This window comes from Mustela nigripes, chromosome 1 (genome assembly GCF_022355385.1).
Source record: "Mustela nigripes isolate SB6536 chromosome 1, MUSNIG.SB6536, whole genome shotgun sequence".
Lineage (NCBI taxonomy): Eukaryota > Metazoa > Chordata > Mammalia > Carnivora > Mustelidae > Mustela > Mustela nigripes.
In genome coordinates, this window is record NC_081557.1 from 86,328,928 (window position 1) to 86,351,829 (window position 22,902).

General features: G+C 39.9%; 1 protein-coding gene, 1 non-coding gene and 1 pseudogene across 2 annotated transcripts; all 3 read left to right on the plus strand.

The window, feature by feature from the left end:
- Positions 1–7,142: 7,142 nt before the first annotated feature.
- On the plus strand, positions 7,143–8,084 carry LOC132012514 (olfactory receptor 6M1). The gene is given in 1 exon segment (XM_059392591.1): positions 7,143–8,084. A coding segment is annotated over 1 exon segment (942 nt).
- A 547-nt stretch (positions 8,085–8,631) lies between these two features.
- Positions 8,632–8,734, plus strand: LOC132009468 (U6 spliceosomal RNA). Its single transcript, XR_009401946.1, has one exon. It is a non-coding gene; the product is annotated as a U6 spliceosomal RNA (small nuclear RNA).
- Positions 8,735–13,530: 4,796 nt separating this feature from the next.
- On the plus strand, positions 13,531–14,000 carry LOC132012524 (large ribosomal subunit protein uL23-like; annotated as a pseudogene).
- Positions 14,001–22,902: the final 8,902 nt, after the last annotated feature.

A 22,902-nucleotide genomic window follows, 5' to 3' on the forward strand; every position in this document is an offset into this window, starting at 1 on the left:
GTGACTTGATTTCACGTAGCACCACCTTCACTTACTCTCTGCAGGAAACAACCTGACTCTGCCTCTACGAAAGTGCTTACGTCGGGGTGAACTGCGGTGTTTAATGAGATCTGGTGCTCACCTTCAGAGATTTGGCTTACAGTGGCACCTGGGACTATGGCATAAAAAAAGGTTAATGATTATTACTGCAGTCAGAACATCAGAGTGGCAGTAACTACTCACAGTTAGAAAGTTAGGATCTCCTGGGACACACTCTTGGTTGTTTATTTTATTATTTAAAGAGAAACTTAGAGAGCTGCTTTAAAGCATCAGGGAAGTAGAAACTTGGAGAATTTAAAACGTGTTTTTTTCTGAAATGATCGTCATGTGTTGAAATAGGCTTTAAGCTGCTTTCCAAAGAGATCCTTTACATAGATCAGTATGCCTGTGTCCATATTTTAAATCCATTGTATTGATGTACAAGGTACACACAATGGACAATTTAAGTGTAGAGCTGCTTGAGTTTTGACACCTGTGTCCCTTCACGTAGCCACCAGCACCGCTATGATGGTTTACAGTATTTCCGTTTTCTTAGAAGTGTTGTGCTCCCTTGCAGGAAATGCTCTCCCTCCCAGACCTCAGCCCTGATAACCACTCAGGTGTTTCCTGTCAGGGTAATTTGCATTTTCTTGCATTTTATATAAACGCAGTCTTACTTCATGTAGTCTTTTGTGTTTGTTTTCTTTCACTTAATCAGATACTTTGAAGTTAATGCACATGTTTCGGGTGTCCTTGGTTTCTTCCTCTGTATTATGGAGGACTACGTGTAATATAGATTCTGCAGAATTATCATAGCCTGTTTATTCATCAGACGGTGGAGCCTTGAGTTGTTTTCAGGACTGGTTAATGTGAATAAAGCCTCTATGAACCATTGAGGTCATGTTTTTATGTGGATATTTGTTTTCACTTCTGTTAGATACACTCTGAAAAGTGGGATGTCTGTGTTTTATGGTAGGAATGTGTTTAATTATAAGAAACTGTCAGGATGTTCTCTAAAGTCATTGCATGTTCCGTTGTACTGGTAATAGAGTGACTGTCACACTTCCGTATCCTTACTAATGCTGGGTGTTAGCAGTCTTCTAAATTCTAGCCAGTCTAGTGCATGTTGGTGGAAATATCTGATGCATTATATATATTTTTTTTTTACTTTTTCAGTTTATGTGATATATAATTGACAAATAAAATTGCATATATTTAAAGTGTTCATCATGAAGTCTTGACATAAATCTATATTTTGGGAAATGATTATCACAATCAACTACCTGACACATTTTCACCTCATATTGTTACTTTTTTTGGTGAGTGTGTTTAAACTAGCTACTATTTAGCAAATTTCAAGCACACAATACAGTATTATTAAGTGTGGTCACCACCACACTGTATGTTAGACACCCAGAATTTATTCATCTTATAATGGAAGGCTTTGTGCCCTTGGCTACCATCTCCCCATTTTCCTCTATTCCGCATGTGAGTGAAACCATAAGGTATTTGTCTGACATGTTTATAGCAGCCTTATCTACAACAGTCAAATTATGAAACAGCTCAAGTGTCCACTGACTGATGAATGGATAAAGAAGAGGTGGCGTAATGATGGGATATTATTCAGCCGTAAGAAAAGAATGAAATCTTGCCACATTTTGCAACAACATGGTTGGAACTATAAAGTATAATACTAAACGAAATCAGTCAGAGAAAGACAAATGCCGTAGGACTTCACTCCTCTGTGGAATTTAAGAAACAAAACAAATGAACAGGGGCACCTGGGTGGCTCAGTGGGTTAAAGCCTCTGCCTTCAGCTCAGGTCATGGTCTCAGTGTTCTGGAATCGAGCCCCGCATCGGGCTCTTAGCTCAGCGGGAAGCCAGCTTCCCCCTCTCTTTCTCTCTCTCCCTCTGCCCTCTCTGCCTACTTGTGATCTCTGTCAAATAAATAAATAAAATGTTTTTTAAAAGAAAAGAAACAAAACAAATAAACAGAGGGGATAGGGAAAGAGAGGTAACTGAGGAAACAGACTCTTTAACTGTAGAGAAGAGACGGTTCCCAGAGGGGTGGTGGGTAGGGGGAGGGGTGAAATATGTTTTGGGGATTCAGAAGCACATTGTTGTGATGAGCACTGGGTGCTGTACAGGAGTGTGGTATCACTATATTGAATACCTGAAACTAATATTACATTGTACGTTAACAAGTAGGAATTTAAATAAAACTTTTTTTAAAAGATTAAAAAAAAAACTTATAAAACTTGCTCTGCTGATAGAGACAGAGGCCCTAGATGGCATCTGAAACTCTAGAATAATTTATTGTTGGAGAACATTTTCTATTGGTCAATGACTTTAAAAGGATGAAAAGTTTTTTAAGCATTAATTTTCTTTTAAATAGATAAAGCAGAATATCATGAAAATTCCCAAGGAAACCCTAGCAGGTCAATTTGGCACCGCCTAAAACTTTGTAATTGTGATTAGGTCGTTCAAAACCAACATTCTTTTGTAACAATATTATTAATTAACTTCCTTTGACCCATATCCCCAAGAGCTGTTTTCATCTAAATCTCCAAGGAAAATAAGCCCATGAAAAAGCATAGTTCATCTACTTGTGAAAAAAAAATTCACAGAAGAGAGGAAACTTTTTTTTTTTTAAGATTTTATTTATTAATTTGACAGAGAGAAATCACAAGTAGATAGAGAGGCAGCCAGAGAGAGAGAGAGGGAAGCAGGCTCTCTGCCAAGCAGAGAGCCCGATGCGGGACTCGATCCCAGGACTCTGAGATCATGACCTGAGCCCAAGGCAGCGGCTTAACCCACTGAGCCACCCAGGCACCCCGAGAGGAAACTTTATAGAGAAAAAGAATAGGGCAACTTTTTAGAAAATATACAACTCAACTTTAATCTTCACAATTCAGTGTATTCAAGACTATTTAGTAAAATCTCCGGTGGAAAATTTAGTATTCTAGTAACCTTAAAGGGGGACCACGATACCAAAAACTATACTAAGATCCCCTCACCAGGCTGTGGCTTGGCAAGGATGGCGTAAGAAGGATTCTGCATCAGCCACATCTGAGTTAGTTGTATTGGATTTTATATCCAAAACAGCCCAGTTACTAAATAATTCGAATAATTGAGATTTAACCAAAGACTCAGAACTAGCCTTCTTGTACGAGAGAAAATACCTGTGAATTAAGAATCAATGATTTTCCAGGATAATTTTTTTAAAAAGAATCAGGGACGATCTACTGATTATTCCTGCAAGGTTTTCCAGGTTCTTAACACTTTACTACCACATTCTCTACTACAAAACCAGACTCTAGAATCATTTTGTGTGGAACTCATCAGGGTTCCTAGATCATTAGGGTGTTTAAGGGTTACTGTGGTGAAAAAAGTGTTTGGTTGGAAAGGTCAGAACGTGAACGTGTATTTGGAATTTACAAAGACAGAATTTTCCGTTCAAGATGAGAGCTTTTCATTCAGCCAGTGCTAAAGCAAGGTAGAGATTTCCCACTCACTGAAGTCGTCCAAGCCATGGCTGGAAGGATATGTGGTGAGGATGGTAATCACAGGGACACACACTGCGGTTAGGCGGTTCAGTGACCTAGTCAATTTTATTTTATCTTTAAGATATGTTTCCAGGAGCTAGACGTAGAAATAGAAATGGCAAGAGAACAATTTCAAAGTACAATATCTAGAGTAGATTCAGGCACACACAATAATCACAGTTGGACCCTCTTGCTGTCTCCATGTACGAAACATGCTGGATGAATCTTAAATCATCTATATAATCGATAAAATGTAAGTATTCACCTATGTTTTATTGATGAATATAGCACTTATGTTAAATGTATCTTCTCGTGTATAGTCTCTCTGATCTGTCATATTCTTAGTGGGGTCAGATGCAAATCTGGGGGATTCAGATTAAGGATGCACTAAGAATATTCTTCAAATTAAACTTTCCATAATTTGATGTTATTTATTCAAGAAACAGATCACTCTAATTTTTCATCTCCTTTGAGTTTATCTCAATCCCCTCTGAACAAAGCTATTTTTTAGCAAGATTCTGTTAGATATTGCCACACATATGATTTAATTTAAACCTCACAGTAGCTCATCTTGAATATTATATTCATTTAACACTTGAATCTGGAAGTGTGAATAATCATTTTGAACAGCCTCATGGAAATAATAATACAACACACACAAAAAACAGACTCTCAGTGCCTCAGACAGAAAGTTCACATGAGATTTCACTTGCTATTACATTGGTATCAGTATTCATGATTAGCCACTTCTGTGCGATGATTTATAGAAATATTTGAGAGCTTGTATGAGTTTGAACACATACACACATCCATAATATCATCACCACAATTAAGGAGACAGACACACACCAGACCTCCCACAGTTTCCTTCACACAATCACTTGTAAGGGTCATATACTGTCTGATTCCATCGATGGCCCCGTGAGATAGTCAGCTGGTTGTTTGGTGTTGGTTAACCTAGATGATCAACATTTCCTTCCTGTATAGATAATGACTGAGTAAATATTCTTGCACATAAATCACATAAAACTCATCAAATTGTGCCTATTAAATATGGGCTGTTCTTCGTTGTTGTTTTTTAAGATTTTAAGTAATCTCTATTTGCAACATGGGGCTTGAACTCACTACCCTGAGATCAGCAGTCCCATGCTCCACCAGATGAGCCAACCGGGGACCCCATGAGCAGTTCTTTGTGTATCAGTTGTACCTCGAAAAAGCTGATATTAAAAAATGAGTGTGCAGGGGCACCTGGGTGGCTCAGTGGGTTTAAGTCTCTGCCCTGGGCTCAGGTCATGATCCCAGGGTCCTGGGATCGAGCCCCACATCGGGCTCTCTGCTCAGCGGGGAGCCTGCTTCCTCTCTCTCTCTCTGCCTGCCTCTCTAACTACTTGTAATCTCTATCAAATTAATAAATAAAATCTTTTGAAAAAATGAGTGTGCAGTGTTCTAGTAATTGATATGGAAGGATGATGATTATTATTTAAAGAAAAGCCCATTACAAAATAGTATGTCAGCCTCATTTATTTTAGATACATATGTAAGTAATTTAATTTTGAAATGGCATGGAAATACATTCACCAAAATATAACAGGTTTGCTCACAGATTGTAATTTTGTTTTTCACATTTGCATATTCAAATTCTTTGCACTGAAAAATGTGAGGTTTTTTTTTGTGGGATTTTTCGGTAATGGGAAACACAAAATGAAATAGGAAGGCAAAATTGTTATCTTAGTAAAGGAGTAGGAGGGGAGGTGGGCAAAAGGAAAAAGAGGGGAATATCATTTAACTTATTTGTTAAGGAGGTGCTCAGTAAAACCTAGACAAAGACAGCATGGACGTTAGAGCATTGGTGCGTTTAACCTAAAATGAGAATACCGGTGCCAGAGAACATTTCTCAGATATTGGGATAAAGAACAACTAGATAATCTTGATGTAGTTTTATTATTTCAACTAATCAAGTAAATAAAGTGAGCTACATTGTCTCTATTTTACCTCCTGTGTATATTCTGTACCTCTTTGATTTTATCACATTGTCTAGTGTCCCCTTAAATAATCAGTCAGAAATAAATCAGACAGACAAAGACAATTTTACTTACCTGTGGAATCTAAAAAACAAAACAAATGAACAAAATAACAGGCTTGTAAATATATATAGACAACAAGCTGGTGGTTGTCAGAGGGGAGGTGGTGGGAAAATGGGATTAAGAGGGCTAAACTTCTAATCTTAAAATATATAGGTCACAGAGATGAAAAGTATAGTATGTGGAATATAATCAAGTATATTGTAGTAACGTATGGTGTCGCATGGTAGCTATACTTATCGTGATGAAACCAAGTAATGCATAGAACTATTGGATGAATATGTTGTACACCTGAAATGTTATGTGTTCACTATACTTCAATAAAAAAAATAATCAGCCAGATATGTGATATATTGCTTACATACTTTGGAGAAGGTAGGTGTGGACCCAGGGTGTAGCCTAATTATAAGATACTCACTATGCCCTTTTGATGTGTCATCTAAAGTGATTAGCAGGAGCCAGGAACCATTGTTCCTTTCAGATACTTCCAGTCTATTTCCATGGATCTATGTATGTGAAAAAAAGACTTTCAAAGCTGAGACTCTGGAGATCACCAAATATGGGAAAAAGGAAATCAACCTTTATCTCATGCGGCGGGTCACCAATGACAACTGTTCAAGTGAAAGAAAATTTGTTATAGAAAAGGCTAGAAAGTATTTAAAAGAATTTCCCTCTCATAGACTGTAAACTTCAAAAAAAAAAATAGTTCTTGTTAAAGTGTGAGTCGGTACTTTTTTTTTAATATTTTATTTATTTATTTGACAGACAGAGATCACAAGTAGGCAGAGAAGCAGGCAGAGAGAGAGGAGGAAGCAGGCTCCCCGCTGAGCAGAGAGCCCAATGCGGGGCTCGATCCCAGGACCCTGGGATCATGACCTGAGCTGAAGACAGAGGCTTTAAACCACTGAGCCACCCAGGTGCCCCGTGAGTCGGTACTTTAGAGCACATATTTAACTGGGAAAATGAAGCTGGGTGCACTGAAGAGAAATTTCATTTAATGAGAATGAATAGAATTTTATCAGAGGAAGGAAGCTGAGAGGACTTTTTAAACCATTCTTCTCTCTTCATTTTATGGAAAAAGTTGTGTCTAAATGGTATTTTCATTTTCCCAAGGATGCCCAATAATGATCTTTCTTTCTTTTTTTTTTTTTAAAGATTTTATTTATTTATTTGACAGACAGAGATCACAAGTAGGCAGAGAGGCAGGCAGAGAGAGAGCAGGAAGCAGGCTCCCTGCTGAGCAGAGAGCCCGATGTGGGGCTTGATCCCAGGACCCTGGGATCATGACCTGAGCTGAAGGCAGAGGCTTTGACCCACTGAGCCACCCAGGTGCCCCAATAATGATCTTTCAATTGAGGTTTAAGCCCTTGACCCATCTCCCAATGGAAGACACGGTCCACAACACATTTTCTACAGATATTTATAAACATACCTCCTAGGCTGATTTTCCTTTTCTTGTTTTTTAAGGGAGACCATGCCTACCGTGTAGCCACAGCCATGGGAAATCGGAGCACCGTGACTGAATTCACCCTGATCGCCTTTCCTGCTCTCCTAGAACTTTGAATCTTCCTCTTTGTGGTTCTTTTGCCGACTTACACATTAACGGTCACAGGAAACATTATTATCATCTTCCTAACATGGACCAATAATCATCTGCAAACCCCAATGTACATTTTCCTCAGTAATTTGTCCTGTTTAGATATTTTATACACCACGGTTGTCACTCCAAAGTTGCTAGCCTGCCTCCTAGGAGAGAAGAAGACCATACCTTTTGTTGGCTGCATCACTCAAACATATTTCTACTTCTTTCTGGGGACAGTGGAGTTTATCCTCCTGGCGGTGATGTCCTTTGACCGCTATGTAGCCATCTGTAACCCCTTGCGCTATACCATCATCATGAACAGCAGGGTCTGTCTCCTGCTGGTCCTGGGCTGCTGGGTGGGAGCCTTCCTGTCTGTGCTGGTACCAACCATTGTGGTGACAAGGCTACCTTACTGTAAAAAAGAAATTAATCATTTTTTCTGTGACATTGCCCCTCTTCTGCAGGTGGCCTGTGTAGATACGCACCTCATTGAGCAGATCAACTTTCTCCTATCTGCCCTTGTCATCCTGAGCTCTCTGACATTCACGACTGGGTCCTATACCTATATCATCTCTACCATCCTGCACATCCCCTCAGCCCAAGGCCGTCGAAAAGCTTTTTCTACCTGCGTTTCTCACATCACGGTTGTGTCCATTGCCTATGGGAGCAACATCTTTGTGTACGTGAGACCCAATCAGAACTATTCCCTGGATTTTGACAAGGTAGCTGCTGTTCTCATTACAGTGGTGACCCCTCTTCTGAACCCTTTTATTTATAGCTTGAGAAATGAAAAGGTGAAAGAAGTGTTGAGAGAGACAATGAATAGAGTCATGTCCTTGATACTTAGGAAAACTTGACATTAATGTTCATTATATCACACAACATTTTTTATCTTCAGCACATTCATTCTGCATCAATATAGTGCCAGGTGGACATTTCAGAAACCCGAGACTGTGTCAACAGAATGAGCAATGGCCATACCAGACTGAAGGACATTCTGCTTACATCTAGGGGAAAAAAAAATCTAACCCACCAACCCTTGTATATTCATGGCTTTAAATCATGAAACATCATCTACATAATACCCAGAGGTTTCCAAATCCAGTCTTGGCTCCATCGGTTTATTTTCCAGATGACTTTGACCATGTCACAACTCATCTGAGCCTTGATGTCTCCATCTCTAAATGAAATAATAGATAAAAGTATATTATGACTCGTAGCAAGACATGCGAAGTTAGAGCATTTTAATTTCTTGGGTTAGGCACTCTTGAAAATGTCAAGAGATTCAGTTTTCACCTTTTGTTCCATTTACCTAGATTGAGTAAATATGATGTGAGAAGTGAGGGGAACAGAGGTAAGTCAGACTCAGGATGCCATCAAGCTTCTGGCTATAAACCTGAGTGAGTGCTCTCTTCGTAGCACATACACTAAAATTAAAACAAGGCAAAGAAGATCACCTTTCCTGCACAAGGAAAATATGCAAATCTGTGAAGCATTCCATATCATTTGGTGGCAGATGATAACTAGACTAAAAATATGGAATCACTACGATGTATACCTGAAAATAACTTGTATGTCATTTACACTTCAATTTAAAAAACAAGGTGTGCCTTGGTGGCTCAGTGGGTTAAGCCTCTGCCTTTGGCTCAGGTCATGATCCCAGGGTCCTGGGATCGAGCCCCACATCAGGCTCTCTGCTCAGTGGGGAACCTGCTTCCGCCTCTCTCTCTGCCTGCCTCTCTGGCTACTTGTGATCTCTCTCTCTCTGTCAAATAAATAAATAAAATCTTTGAAAAAAAAAAAGGTACTAAACAAAAGAAGGAAAGAAAAAAAAGAAAGAAAGAAAGAAAACCTGAGTGAAAAATAGAGATATTTGCTAAGAAAAGGAACATAAGAAGGGCAGGTCATGAGTGACTTTGGTAAAATGTTTAGTAGAATTCTGGGGGTGAAAGTCAAAATAAAGTAAGGAGAATAGCCTGCATATATAAAGAAACAGAATATAAATATAGTGAACACTTTCAAGAAGGTTAACTGAGACAATAAACCGTATGGTAATATGAAAGTAACATGGGTTAGAAAATATTATTTTCTGACAGGAGATGTGTTTGCTTTTTAAAATATTGATTAGAGGAGTATAGTCGAGGCCTTAGGCTGAGGCAATCAGTGAATGACTGATATGATGGGTTACCAGAAACTGTCAAAGGTAAGGACATCAAGAACATGAGGAAAAGGATAGTTACTGGCAAAAGTTTGTGCTGCATGCTGACAAATAGGGAGGGATGGATGCAGAATGGAACCCATAGCAACCAGGTGAGAATTGTCACAGTCCTTTTAGATGGATGGCCCAAAGTGAAAACGAAGAAGAGACTAAGCACCTAACTTCAGGTAGAAAAATGGCCAAAGAAAAAGCATAATTTTTAATAATGTGTGCAGAATACAGCAAATGAGCCAGGTCCATCAGTGAGTAATATCATGTGTAATTATATTTCCAAGGAAATTACTCATTCTTCCACTTTCCAAGTATTGTTTGGTGCCTATAATGTACCAATAAGCATAAGAGACAAAACTTCTGCCCCCACTGGATATAAATTACAATAGAGGGAGACATACAGTAAGAAACTGGTCCAGAAAAATTATAGAAAATTTACATGGTGACAAAAATTATGGAGAAAAATAAGGCAGGGAAGGGGAATTAAAGGTTTGGGGATAGAGTTTTTATTTTATTTTTTTTTTTTAAGATTTTATTTATTTGAAAGAGATCACAAGTAAGCAGAGAGGCAGGCAGAGAGAGAGAGAGGAGGAAGCAGGCTCCCCGCTGAGCAGAGAGCCCAATGTGGGGCTCAATCCCATGACCCTGAGATCATGACCTGAGCCGAAGGCAGAGGCTTTAACCCACTGAGCCACCCAGGCGCCCCTAGAGTTTTGATTTGTTTTTTTTTAAAGATTTTATTTATTTATTTGACAGAGAGAGAACACAAGTAGGCAGAGAGGCAGGCAGAGAGAGAGGAGGAAGCAGGCTCCCCGCTGAGCAGAGAGCCCGACGCGGGACTCGATCCCAGGACCCCGAGATCATGACCTGAGCCAAAGGCAGCGGCTCAACCCACTGAGCCATCCAGGTGCCCTAGAGTTTTGATTTTAAACAAGGTGGTTAAGAAAGCCTTTTCTGAGAAGATGACCTTCGAATAGATGCAAAGGATCCAAGAGTATGAGCCATGCGGGTATCTGGAAAAACAGGATGACATTAAATTAGAGCAAAGACCTTAAGCCATGGTAAGAGAGAGAGAAGCAAGCCCTCGTGCTCTAGCAAGTGGCCACTGAGTGTGGAGACCATCTGAGAACCTCTGCGGCCAAGGACCAGTGTGAGCACCAAGATGGGAACTCCATTCATCAGCCACTGCACTGGAACTAAAAACCAAAGCAGCAGAAAGGCTATACTAATCCCATATTGCCAAGAAACTGGTACCTTAAAGCAATAAATATTGACGACATGTAAGAAAATTTATTCTTCAGGAGCACCTGGGTGGCTCAGTCGGTTAAACATCTGCCTTCAGATCAGGTCATGATGCTCTAGTCTTGCGATCGAGCCCCACATTGGGCTCCCTGCTCAGCAGGGACTCTGTTTTTCCCTCTGCCTGCTGCCGCTCTGCCTGCTGCTCCCCCTGCTCATGCCGTCTCTCTCTCTCTCTCAAATAAATAAAATCTTTAAAAAAAAGAAAATTTATTCTTCAGCACAACCATACATGATTTACCCATAGTGTTGTTCTGATTTCTTTTGATGGATTCCCTTCATTACAAGTTTGAATTTAAAGACTTTTTTTTAAGATTTTATGTATTTGTTTGAGAGAGAGAGCCTGAGTAGAGGGAAGGGGGAGGTGGTTAAAAATTTCAAGCACACTCTGTGCTGGACACAGAGCCCAACGCAGGGCTCCATCTCAGGACCCTGAGATCATGAACTGAACCAAAAACCAAGAGTCCAACGCTTAACTGACTGAGGCACCGAGGCACCCCCAAGACTTTTTTTTTTTTTTTTAAAGAAACATCTTCAGTAAGGACCAAATGATTTTGTTGTTTAGGATACTGATTTTCAAATTCTGTTTCCCAAACCAGCAGCATAACCTCATCAGGGAACATGATAGAAGTGAAAATCCTCAGGCACCACTCCAGACCCACTGTATCTGAAAACTGGAGGTAAGCCCAGTGTTCTAACAAGCTCTCCAGGTGATAATGATGTCAGCCAACATTTGCGAACCATGGGCTAAGGGAGAGTCAGGCAGGTGACCAGTTACCCAGACTCAGTATCATTGCTGTTGCTCATGAAGAGCCTAGATTAAATATTGCCAGGAAACCTGCCTTAAAATTTACTTGGTATCTAGATTTTTTTTTTAAGATTTTATTTTTTTATTTGACAGACAGAGATCACAAGTAGACAGAGAGGCAGGCAGAGAGAGAGGAAGGGAAGCAGGCTCCCTGCTGAGCAGAGAGCCCGATGGAGGGCTCGATCCCAGGACCCCGAGATCATGACCTGAGCCGGAGGCAGAGAATTTAACCCACTGAGCCACCCAGGTGCCCCTGGTATCTAGATTTTTTAAAAATCATATAGCATGGTAAATATTTTTTTACAAATTTTTGTTTAAATTCTAACTAGTTAACATAGAGTATAATATTGGTTTCAGGAGTAGAATTTAGTGATTCAACACAGTATTACGAATATGATAATTATCATTATTCTCATGATAGGTACTTAATCATATCTATTAATTTTGGGGATTGAATTAATTACAAAAATTAGGTTTGTTTCTGTTGTGGAGAAGTATTTTCCTGGAGTGCTAGAGATAGCTATGTAAGTACTTTGCCTTTTTTTTTTTTTTTTTTTAAGTACTTTGTTTTTGAGTCCTGGGCACCTGGCAATGAAATAAGAAAGACTCTCTTCCTCTCTCTCTCTCTCTCTTTTAAGATTTTATTTATTTTTCTGAGACAGAGCAGGGAGCACAAGTGGGGAGAGGGGCAGTGGCAGAGGGAGAAGCAGTCTCCCTGCTGAGCATGTCAGATCATGACTGAGACACCTAGGCACCCCAGGGAGGACGTTCCATCAGCTGTATTAAAGGACAGATTTACTGGTCCTCTTCTCATTTAAATTGTCTGTGATCTCAATATCTCTGGTTTTCTCTGCCTTAAAAAAGAAAAGAAAAGCTTTAGTTTGCTCATAGGATTCATTACCATTGTGTACATGATGATCATTTTTCCTCAGAGCTCATTCCTCAGGGGCACCACGATGGCTCAGAGGGTTAAGGTCTGCCTTCAGTTCATGTCATGATCTCAGGGTTCTGGGATGGAGCACCACCCACTTCAGGCTCTCTGCTCAGCGGGGAGCCTGTCCCCCCCCCCTCTCTGCTGCACTGCCAACTTTTTATATCGAGCCCCCTGTAAAAAAAAATCTTAAAAAAAAAAAAAAAAAAAAAAAAAAGAACTCATTCCTAAGTCAGGTGTCCATTCACACAAGATCTGTTGAAGACACATTCTGAATGCGTTAGAGCCCAGTGTCTGGATGTAGGTCTTCATCCTGGCATCTGGTACCAGTATGAATTGGGGCCAATCCCTTCATCTCTCTGTAACTCAATTTCCATTATCTATAAAATGAATTTCATAATAGTTTTCATGCTGTAGTATTGTTGTAAATAAACTTGAAAACACTCATATCACTGAATCAATATTAGCTATCCTCTTTAGGACCCTGTATAAAATTCTATGTGAGGTGATAAAAAGAAAAAGAAACAGAACATGAGTTCTACTCCTAAGGAATTCATATTTTAATTTGGCAGAAAATTACATAAAGGAAAATATTATGAATGATCCAGTCTGAAAATAAAAGAATTAATACTTCCGATTGGGACAGGGTGGAATAACAGAGATTTTTAACCTTTTGATTTAAACAACTAGAAAATGCAAAAGTGTGTAGAGCAATGATTTGGGGGCATTGAAGAACAAACAGTGGAGGATTGTGAACACTGCAAGGTGGGGAAAAAAGTGGGCCCTACAATTGCCCCAGTGCAGCCTGAGTGCAGTTTCTAGGCTGCAGCGTGGGGCCAGAACTCTCAGCCAGAGGGTGGCAGGGTTCCTGAATTGAGCAGAGATCGGAGTTTGGGGAGGTGGATGACTTGTGTTTGTAGAGAAGACAACCAGAAATGAGGGACAGACACAGAAAGACAACTCTGGAGACAGGCAGAAGGATGTCCTGGAGATTTGGTTGAATACAAATTTAAGCATCCATCCAAAAAACAAAAACTTACCTGAACCTTTTACGAAGATGGCGCCGAAAGCTAAGAAGGAAGCCCCTCCCCCTCCCAAAGCCGAAGCCAAAGCAAAGGCTTTGAAAGCCAAGAAAGCGGTGCTGAAAGGCGTCCACAGTCACAAAAAAAAGAAGATCCGCACATCACCTACGTTCGGACAACCCAAGACTCTGCGTCTCCGAAGGCAACCCAAATACCCTCGAAAGAGCTCCCCCAGGAGAAACAAGCTTGACCACTTATGCCATCATCAAGTTCCCCTTGACTACTGAGTCAGCCCTGAAGAAAACAGAAGACAACAACACACTTGTGTTCATGGTGGATGTCAAGGCCAACAAGCACCAGATCAAACAGGCTGTGAAGAAGCTCTATGACATTGATGTAGCCAAGGTCAACACCTTAATCAGGCCTGATGGAGAGAAGGCCTACGTTTGGCTGGCCCCTGACTATGATGCTTCAGATGTTGCCAACAAAATTGGGATCATCTAAACTGAGTCCAGCTGGCTAAATCTAAATACAGTTTTTTCATGATAAAAAAAAAAATTAAAAAAAAAAAAAAAACTTACCTGAAGGTGTGAAGGGATCCATGAGAAATAAATAGGCCAAATAAATTTTTGTGACCACCTAGGGACGGACACAATTGTGTTCCCAGCAGCCAGAGTGAAAATTGAAAACACGTGGGATATAAGATAAAGTAATGGGGATAAATTAATCCAAAAGCAAAAGCAAATGTAAGTTTTTCTTGAAAAAGAAATGTGCCTAGGAGGACAATGTTAAAAGAATTCAACCTTAAAAGAATTCAGCCAATTCCATGACTTAACAAAGTAAAATACACAGCACCCAAAGAAAAATGTGTAGGCAAAGAAGTAGGATATTGTGATGTATAACTAGAAGGAGAATCATCAACAGAAACAGACCCAGAAATGGCAGGAATTACCATGCAAATATTTAAGCAGCAACTGTAAATACATTCCATGTGCCTGAGAATGTAGAATGTAAAATAATTCAATGATGAAATCATTAAATGATTAAAATTTTAAATGATTAAAAAAATTGATCATCTCGAATGGTGGTCACCATCATAACCATCCCCTCTCTCTTGCACCTTCCAAAATCTTTGTATCATTTTGTCATATTAACAACCACTATTCTTAGACAGAGTTGGCCATGATGTTCTCAAGGTATTCAACAAAGAGCTTTGTAGGAAACATTCTTTTTCCTGAAATGGAATATGCATGGCCTATAGACAAAATGCCCATATAAAGGGTTTCCACTAGTTCTTGTAGCCTTTCTCTTGCATGCAGGATTACAGGTAGAAGTTGGGACCCAATTTCCTCTTAACCTCACCAGTCTATGAACACAAAGCAAGTCATAATAAAATTCTAAACTTCACCGGCGCTTGCCCTTCTCACCCAGACATGTGCCACAGGCTCTCACTCTCTTAAGCGATGACTACCACGTGTTGCTTGAAATCCCCAAGGGATATCTCATGTGTAGTTATGGACTGTCACTTAATATGATCAGGCCCTGGATGCCCATTGCTGATTTATACCATCTTTGAAGAGGCTTGAAAGCACAACTTTCTCATGGTCATTACAGACTACTTACTCCCTCTGAAAAAAGTGGATCTAAGGGACAAAGAAACTTTGAATGTATTTCAGTGATCCTAAAGTAGCAGACCACTGAGGTGTTAGATATGCTGCTCTGTGCTCTGCTGTAATCTGCTGTAGTTCAGGACACTAGGCCATATCCCCAACGGAAGTGAGGAGAATCCCCATTATCCTACTTTACCACCTGGACACAGAGGTAAGATGGCATGTGCCCTCGCTGTACCTCAAAGAACCCTTCACTTTCTTCCTTCAGCCCCTCTGTTTGTAAGGTTTAAAAAAGAATTTGGGGCGCCTGGGTGGCTCGGTGGGTTAGGCCTCTGCCTTCGGCTCAGGTCATGATCCCAGGGTCCTGGGATCAAGCCCCGCGTCGGGCTCTCTGCTCTGCAGGGAGCCTGCTTCCTCCCCTCTCTCTCTCTGCCTGCCTTTCTGCCTACTTGTGATATCTCTCTGTCAAATAAATTAAAAAAAAAAAAAAGAATCCACATGGCTTGGGCAGATAATCAATATCTGAACAGATGCCATGTCCACTTCCCCACCCTGGTGCTACCCGTATGTGTCCACTATCTCCAGCGAAAACCCTCATATAAATTGACTCAGAATTTCTTTACCCACCAGTGAGTCACAAATTCTTAGCCTCCATCTAGGACCCCTGAGGCATGTAACTCAGACAGAATTCAAACACAGTGTATTTGAATATCTGAGATGACTTTGGGGTTTTTTCTGGGGTTTTGTTTTGGTTTTGGTTCTTTTTTGTTTTGTTTTGTTTTTCAGTGTTCCAAAATTCATTGTTTATGTACCACACCCAGTGCTCCATGCAATATGTGCCCTCCTTAATACCCACCACCAGGCTCACACAACCCCCTACCACCTTCCCCTTCGAAACCCTCAGTTTGTTTCTCAGAGTCCACAATCTCTCATGACTTGTCTTCCCCTCTGATTTCTCCCAACTCACTTCTCCTCTCCATCTCCTCAATGTCCTCTGTGTTATTCCTTATGTTCCACAAGTAAGTGAAACCATATGATAATTGACTCTCTCTGCTTGACTTATTTCACTCAGCATAATCTCTTCCAGTCCCATCCATGTTGATACAAAAGTTGGGTATTCATCCTTTCTGATGGAGGCATAATACTCCATTGTATATATGGACCATATCTTTTTTATCCATTCGTCTATTGAAGGGCATCTTGGTTCTTTCCACAGTTTGACGACTGTGGCCATTGCTGCTATGAACATTGGGGTATGGATGGCCCTTCTTTTCACTACGTCTGTATCTTTGGGGTAAATATCCAGTAGTGCAATTGCAGGGTCATAGGGAAGCTCTATTTTTAACTTCTTAAGGAATTTCCACACTGTTTTTCCAAAGTGGCTGCACCAACTTGCATTCCCACCAACAGTGGGTTCCCCTTTCTCCACATCCTCTCCAACACTTGTTGTTTACTGTCTTGTTAATTTTGGCCATTCTAACTGGTGTAAGGTGGTATCTCTATTTGGTCTTGATTTGAATTTCCCAGATGGCTAATGATGATGAACGTTTTTTTCATGTGTCTGTTAGCCATTTGTATGTCTTCTTTGGAGAAGTGTCTGTTCATGTCTTCTGCCCATTTTTTGACATGATTATCTGTTTTGTTGACTTTGTAAGAATGCTCACATCCCTTCCAATTCATGCAACGGTCCTTTGACCAAACTGAAGAAACAACTAGAACAGTGTTGTGTGTGCATGGTATTACCCTACAAGAAGCAGAGAAAGAGAAGAGAAAGATACTAACATTCCCGGAGATGGAGTGTTCAAGAATGCCTTAGAAGTTTGAAAGTAATTAACATATATTAGAAAAACTCTCTAGATACTGTTACATTTATAAACTTAACCCCCAGTTTTTAATACAATCAAACAGAAAAAGAAAGATTCAATAATAATCTTAGTGACAACCAATAATCCATGAAAATCCATTATCTTAACTGACTAGAATTTAAATACAGTCAAAAAAAAAAAAAAAAGAAAAAGGAAATCCATCCTCTTAATTTAGTAATTTACCAGGTATAGACCTAACTGATAGAAATTTTATGCTCTGCCTTTTAAATACCTAATCACATTTTTGTTTGTTTTTATAGTTAAGTACCATAAGGAAGTTCTTGATCTTGGGGTTAAATTTGAAAATTAAGTTTTATTAGTAACTTACTCCAACCACAAGGGGGAGTGCAAGTCACACACGACACCTGTCACACACACACACACACACACACACACACGAAACCCCCAGGAAATTTACCTCCTGTGAAAGAGGAGTAATTAACAAGTTCACTGAATTGCACTATTGCAGGGGATCACTGCTCACATTGTACACTACGACATATTTCCAAATTCAGGATTTATTACAGCCTGAGTGTTTTGGTGCTTTAAATGTGATCAGTGAATCAGTTAAAATGTTTAAGAATCCTGGGAATCCTTTCTCACGTATACATGGCTGAAGTATATATGTGCACGTATATATGGTGCAGTAAGATAGACCTGGGGTTTCCTACTCTTGAAGACAGGCTGCCCTTCCCCATTATAATTCCCACATTAAGCTATTATTAGTAAAGGGCAGAAGTGCATGATCTCTTCCTTAACTGAAGGCCTGTGGCTCTAGGTCTTACAGACAAATCCTTCTTTTTTACCTTGGTGTACTGTCCCTTGGATCCTTTCCCTGCTTCTTCTTTTTGTTCTTTAATCTTTCAAAGTTTTGGAATATTTATTTTTTTTTAATTTATTTATTTGACAGACTGATCACAAGTAGCAGAGAGGCAGACAGAGAGAGGGGGGAAGCAGGCTCCCTGCCGAGCAGAGAGCCCGATGCGGAGCTCGATCCCAGGACCCTGAGACCATGACCCGAGCTGAAGGCAGAGGCTTTCACCCACTGAGCTACTCAGGTGCCCCTTGGAATATTTATTTTTTGTAAACAAAGGATTTCTCGCTGAAAACTCATATCCAAAAAATAATCTAATAAAAACATAAAATGACTGTGCCCTTGTCCATTAAAATAACCCCTATGATCTAAACATTGAAAATTAACATCAATAGAATGAGTTTTATTATAGAAATGCATGTACTGGGGTGCCTGGGTGGCTCAGTGGGTTTAGCCTCTGCCTTCGGCTCAGGTCATGATCTCAGGGTCCTAGGATTGAGCCCCACATCCAGCACTCCGCTCAGTGGGGAGCCTGCTTCCCTTTCTTTCTGCCTGCCTCTCTGCCTACTTGTGTATGTATCTCTCTCTGTCAAATAAATAAATAAAATCTTTCAAAAGAAAGAAAGAAAGAAGGAAAGAAAGAAAGAAAGGAGGGAGGGAGGAAAAAAATGCATGGACTTTAATCTGTTTTTCCAAGAATGCATCTTTTCCAGTCCAGTGTTACTTTTTAAACATTTCAATAGGGGTGCCAAGGTGGCTCAGTTGGTTAAGCACCTGACTTGACTTCAACTCCGGTCATGATCTCAGGATCTGAGATGGAGCCCCAGGTCCACCTTGGCACTCAGCAGGGAGCCTGCTTGGGACTCTCCCTCTTCCTCTGCCCCTCCCCTGATCTGCATGCGCACGAGTACCCTCTCTCTCTCTCTTTTGCATGTGTGCATGCGCACACACAAACTCTCCTTCTCTCTCAAAATTTAAAAAAATAAATAAATAAGCATTTCAGCAAAAAAAAAATCTACAATATTTTCCAAGTCTGCATTTTTCTTTTTTTTCCTCCTCAAAGTTTCCCCTCATTATTTATCCATGCCATGCATTTTTCTTAATTTAAAAAAAAGTATACATACACAGGGAGAATGACTGAAATACAGTTGTTTTCATCAATGGGCTAAAAGTGAATATAATGAAATGTAGTGGAATTATTATCTGTTTCATAGCCAGGTTGATTTTGTACTGTTTGAAAAAACTATTTTTTTTAAGATTTTATTTATTTATTTGACAGAGAAAGACACAGTAAGAGAGAGAATACAAACAGGGGAAGTGGGAGAGGGAGATGCAGGTTCCTCACAGAGCAAGGATCCTGATATGGGGCTAGATCCCAGGACCCTGGGATCATGACCTGAGTGAGCCAAAGACAGACGCTTAATGACTGAGCCAGCCAGGTGCCCCTGAAAAACCTTTAGATTTTGGTTGTGTTTTGTTCAAAATAAACCAGCAATATTCAACCAAACTTGTAACAAATATAGTGCTAAACAGTTTCATGCTTTAAGGTGTTAGGAAATAGCAATTATTGAAAATGGAGCTTTCAAACATTAAGACCTTGAAATGTTTACGTACTAAAGCAAGGGAAGAATTGAACAAACTATAAAATTAAAACTCCAATGGTGTACAATACTTAATTTTGAAATTCTTTTAATAGTTTAGGATAATACTAGTTTGTTTGGCGGGAACAAATGTCTATAATTAAATCTATGTAGTCTTGGAAAATAGGAACACTTTTAAAATTTAAATTGCCCTCCACAAATTTTATATTAATTTTTACTGCCAAATACTGTTTATAGAAGCTACTTCTGACTTAAAAAGTACTCCAAAAAGAGTATACTAGGCCCTTCAAGATATAATCTCAGAAAACAAAGACAAACTGACAGATAATATTAAGTATGTTGTGAGAGATTGCATTACTTTAAGAGCAATTTTATCATTATTATTATTATTATTATTGCAGCAAGAATAGTTCACATGAGATCTATCCTCTTAGCAAAATTTTAAATGCTCAACTCAGGATTGCAATCTATAAGCACAATTTTGTACAGTGGATCTCTTAACACTTATATATCTTACATAACTCAAATTTGATCTTGGAATAGCAACTACAGCCAGCCCTGGAAACCACCATTCCACTCTATCAATTTGACTGTTTTAGATTTCTCATATAACTGAAATCATGCAGTATTTGTCCTTCTGCAACTGGCTTATTTCAAAATGGACTTCAAGTCCATCCATGTTGTCATATATGGCGGGACTTCCTTCGTTTTCAAGGCTGGCTAACATTTCACTGAAGGTACATAGCACCTTTTTTGTTATCCATTCATTGACCAGTGGACATGTGGGTTGTTTCCATGTCTTGGCTATTGTGAATGGAGCTACAATGATGAGGAGAGAGTTTAGGGGAGGAAAATGTTCTCTTCTCCTATTCCAAGTTTTTTGCCTGGTCTAATAATTAAACGGTGTAAAACAGATAGACAGGAAAAAAAAATTAACTCCAAATATACTGAAGCCACACAAAAACAGAGAGGCTCTCTGATAATCAGGCAAATGAGGTTTGTAGGCCACCCTGAGTTAGAGACGGGGTTTAGGGGTCTGCGACTTCAAAGGGAAGACAATTCACAGAAAATGGCAAGAGCAAGTGTTTGGTAAACAAACGTTTGTCATGCCAGGGTGGGGAAGTTTTCTTATGTAAAAAAAAAAAATAGGAAGTGATAGCTCTGTGTGGGCTCCCTATCTAAATTCTTTTTTTTTTTTTAAGATTTTATTTATTTATTTATTTGACAGAGAGAAATCACAAGTAGATGGAGAGGCAGGCAGAGAGAGACAGAGGGAAGCAGGCTCCCCGCTGAGCAGAGAGCCCGATGCGGGACTCGATCCCAGCACCCTGAGATCATGACCTGAGCCGAAGGCAACGGCTTAAACCACTGAGCCACCCAGGCGCCCCCCTATCTAAATTCTTGTAGACAATTAAAGAAAAGGCAAAAAGCTCTTCTTGGTCTATTGGACCTTGATTGTCCTCAGCTATTTTAGCTGAGGCTTGTCACTCAGCACTTGTCACTCATACTCGGCATGTCAAAGTGGAACATTCTGGGGTGCTTGCTCTAAACTCCATCAGAGTGCAGCAATCCTGACTCAAGATTCTGGTTTCAAATATTTTGGATATATACCCGAAAGTGGGATCTCTGGATCATACAGTAGCTCTCCTTTTAATTTTTTGAGCGACCTCCATACTCTTTTCCAGAACGGCTGCACCATTTTATATCTCATCCGCGGTCCAAGCTTCTTCACCTTCTTGCCAACACTTGCTGTCTTTTGTTTTCTTATAATACCCATTCAAACAGGGGTGAGGTTATATCTCATTAGGGTTTTGATTTGCATTTCCCCGATGGTTAGTAAAGTGAGCATCTTTTCATATACCTATTGGCCATTTTCATGCTATCTGTGGAGAAATGATTATTCAGTTCTCTTGCCCACTTTATTTTTTTTTAAGATTTTATTTATTTTATTTGACAGACAGAGATCACAAGTAGGCAGAAAGGCAGGCAGAGAGAGAGAGGAGGAAGCAGGCTCCCTGCTGCGGGGCTCGATCCCAGGACCCTGGGATCATGACCTAAACCAAAGGCAGAGGCTTTAACCCACTGAGCCACCCAGGCGCCCCTCTTGCCCACTTTAATCTGTTACTTGGGTAGCTTTTTTGCTACTGAAATGTAGGAGTTCCTTATATATTTTCAGATATATTCTCTTATTAGATATACGGTTTGCAAATTTTTCTCCCATTCTGTTACTGCCTTTCCACTCTGTTGATTTTTTCTTCTGCTGTGCAGAAGCTTCTGGTTTGATGCAGTTCCTCTTGTTTATTTTTGTCTTTATCATCTATGCTTTTGGCGTCACGTCCAAGAAATCATTGCCAGCCCCACATCATGAAGTTTAACTCCTAGGCTTTCTACTAGCAGCTTGACAGTTTCAGGTCTTATGTTGAAATCTTTAATCTTTGAGCTGATTTTTGTGTGTGGCGTGAATCCAATTTCATTCTTTTGCATGTGGATATCCAATTTTCCTAACATGATTTGCTAAAAAGACTGTCCCTTTTTTCCCATTGTGCATTCTTGTGCTCTTTTATCAATTTTCAGTTGAGTATATATGTAGGGTCTATTTATGGGCTTCCTATTTTGTTTGTTAAAAAGAAAGACGACAGGCCCAAAATGGAGTCACTTAGGCCAAGTCACCAAAGTGGGGCTTAATATCTAACCTAGCTGGCAGTTTCAACCTCCCCCCAGAAATGTAGTTTTAACTGATCAGTCAGGAATTTTCTGGTCAGCCCCCAAGAGGCAATCAGTGACTTGGGCCTCTCCGTCCCCCAAAGGCAGATGGGGTAATCAGCATGATAAGATCTACTACTCCTTCCCTTAAAGGAAAATGGTCTTGCCTGAAACAGCCCTTTCTATTCCCTCTGCTAATTATCCCACCCTGTTTCTGTCTTTAAACTCCTTCTATTTTGTACAGCTCCTTGGAATTTTTCCTGATTGCTAGATGTGATGCTGCCTGATTCATGAATCACTTGATAAAGCCAATTAAATATTCAGCTTACCAGAAGTTTGTTTTTTAACATGTTCTGTGGGACTCTATGCCTGTTTTTATGTCAGTGCCATATTTGCCAGGTTTGATTACTGTGGCTTTGTAGTACAGTTTAAAATCAAGAAATGTGAAGGTTCCAGACTGGTTCTTTCTGAAGATTTCTTTAGCTATTGTTAGGGTACAGAATCAACCACCCCTCAATTAGGCAGAGAACACTCTCGATAATGCAAGTCACAGAGCGAGGTTTGTTTCCAGCTAGCTGGGGTCCAAGTATCTGCCCAGTGCAGCAGGTTTCAACAAGGACCCCGAGCACTCAAAGCCAAGGGTTTATATAGCATTTTCAAGGCACTTTTTCATAGCTACATACATATCATGCACCCCACTTTGACAGTTTAATTTTGTTTGACCTTTTGCCACACTGGCGTCACCCTGGCATCATCCTGGAGGTTAAGCTAGATTTAGGTTTAGAGGAAATTTAACTTTAGTTATGTTTCCTT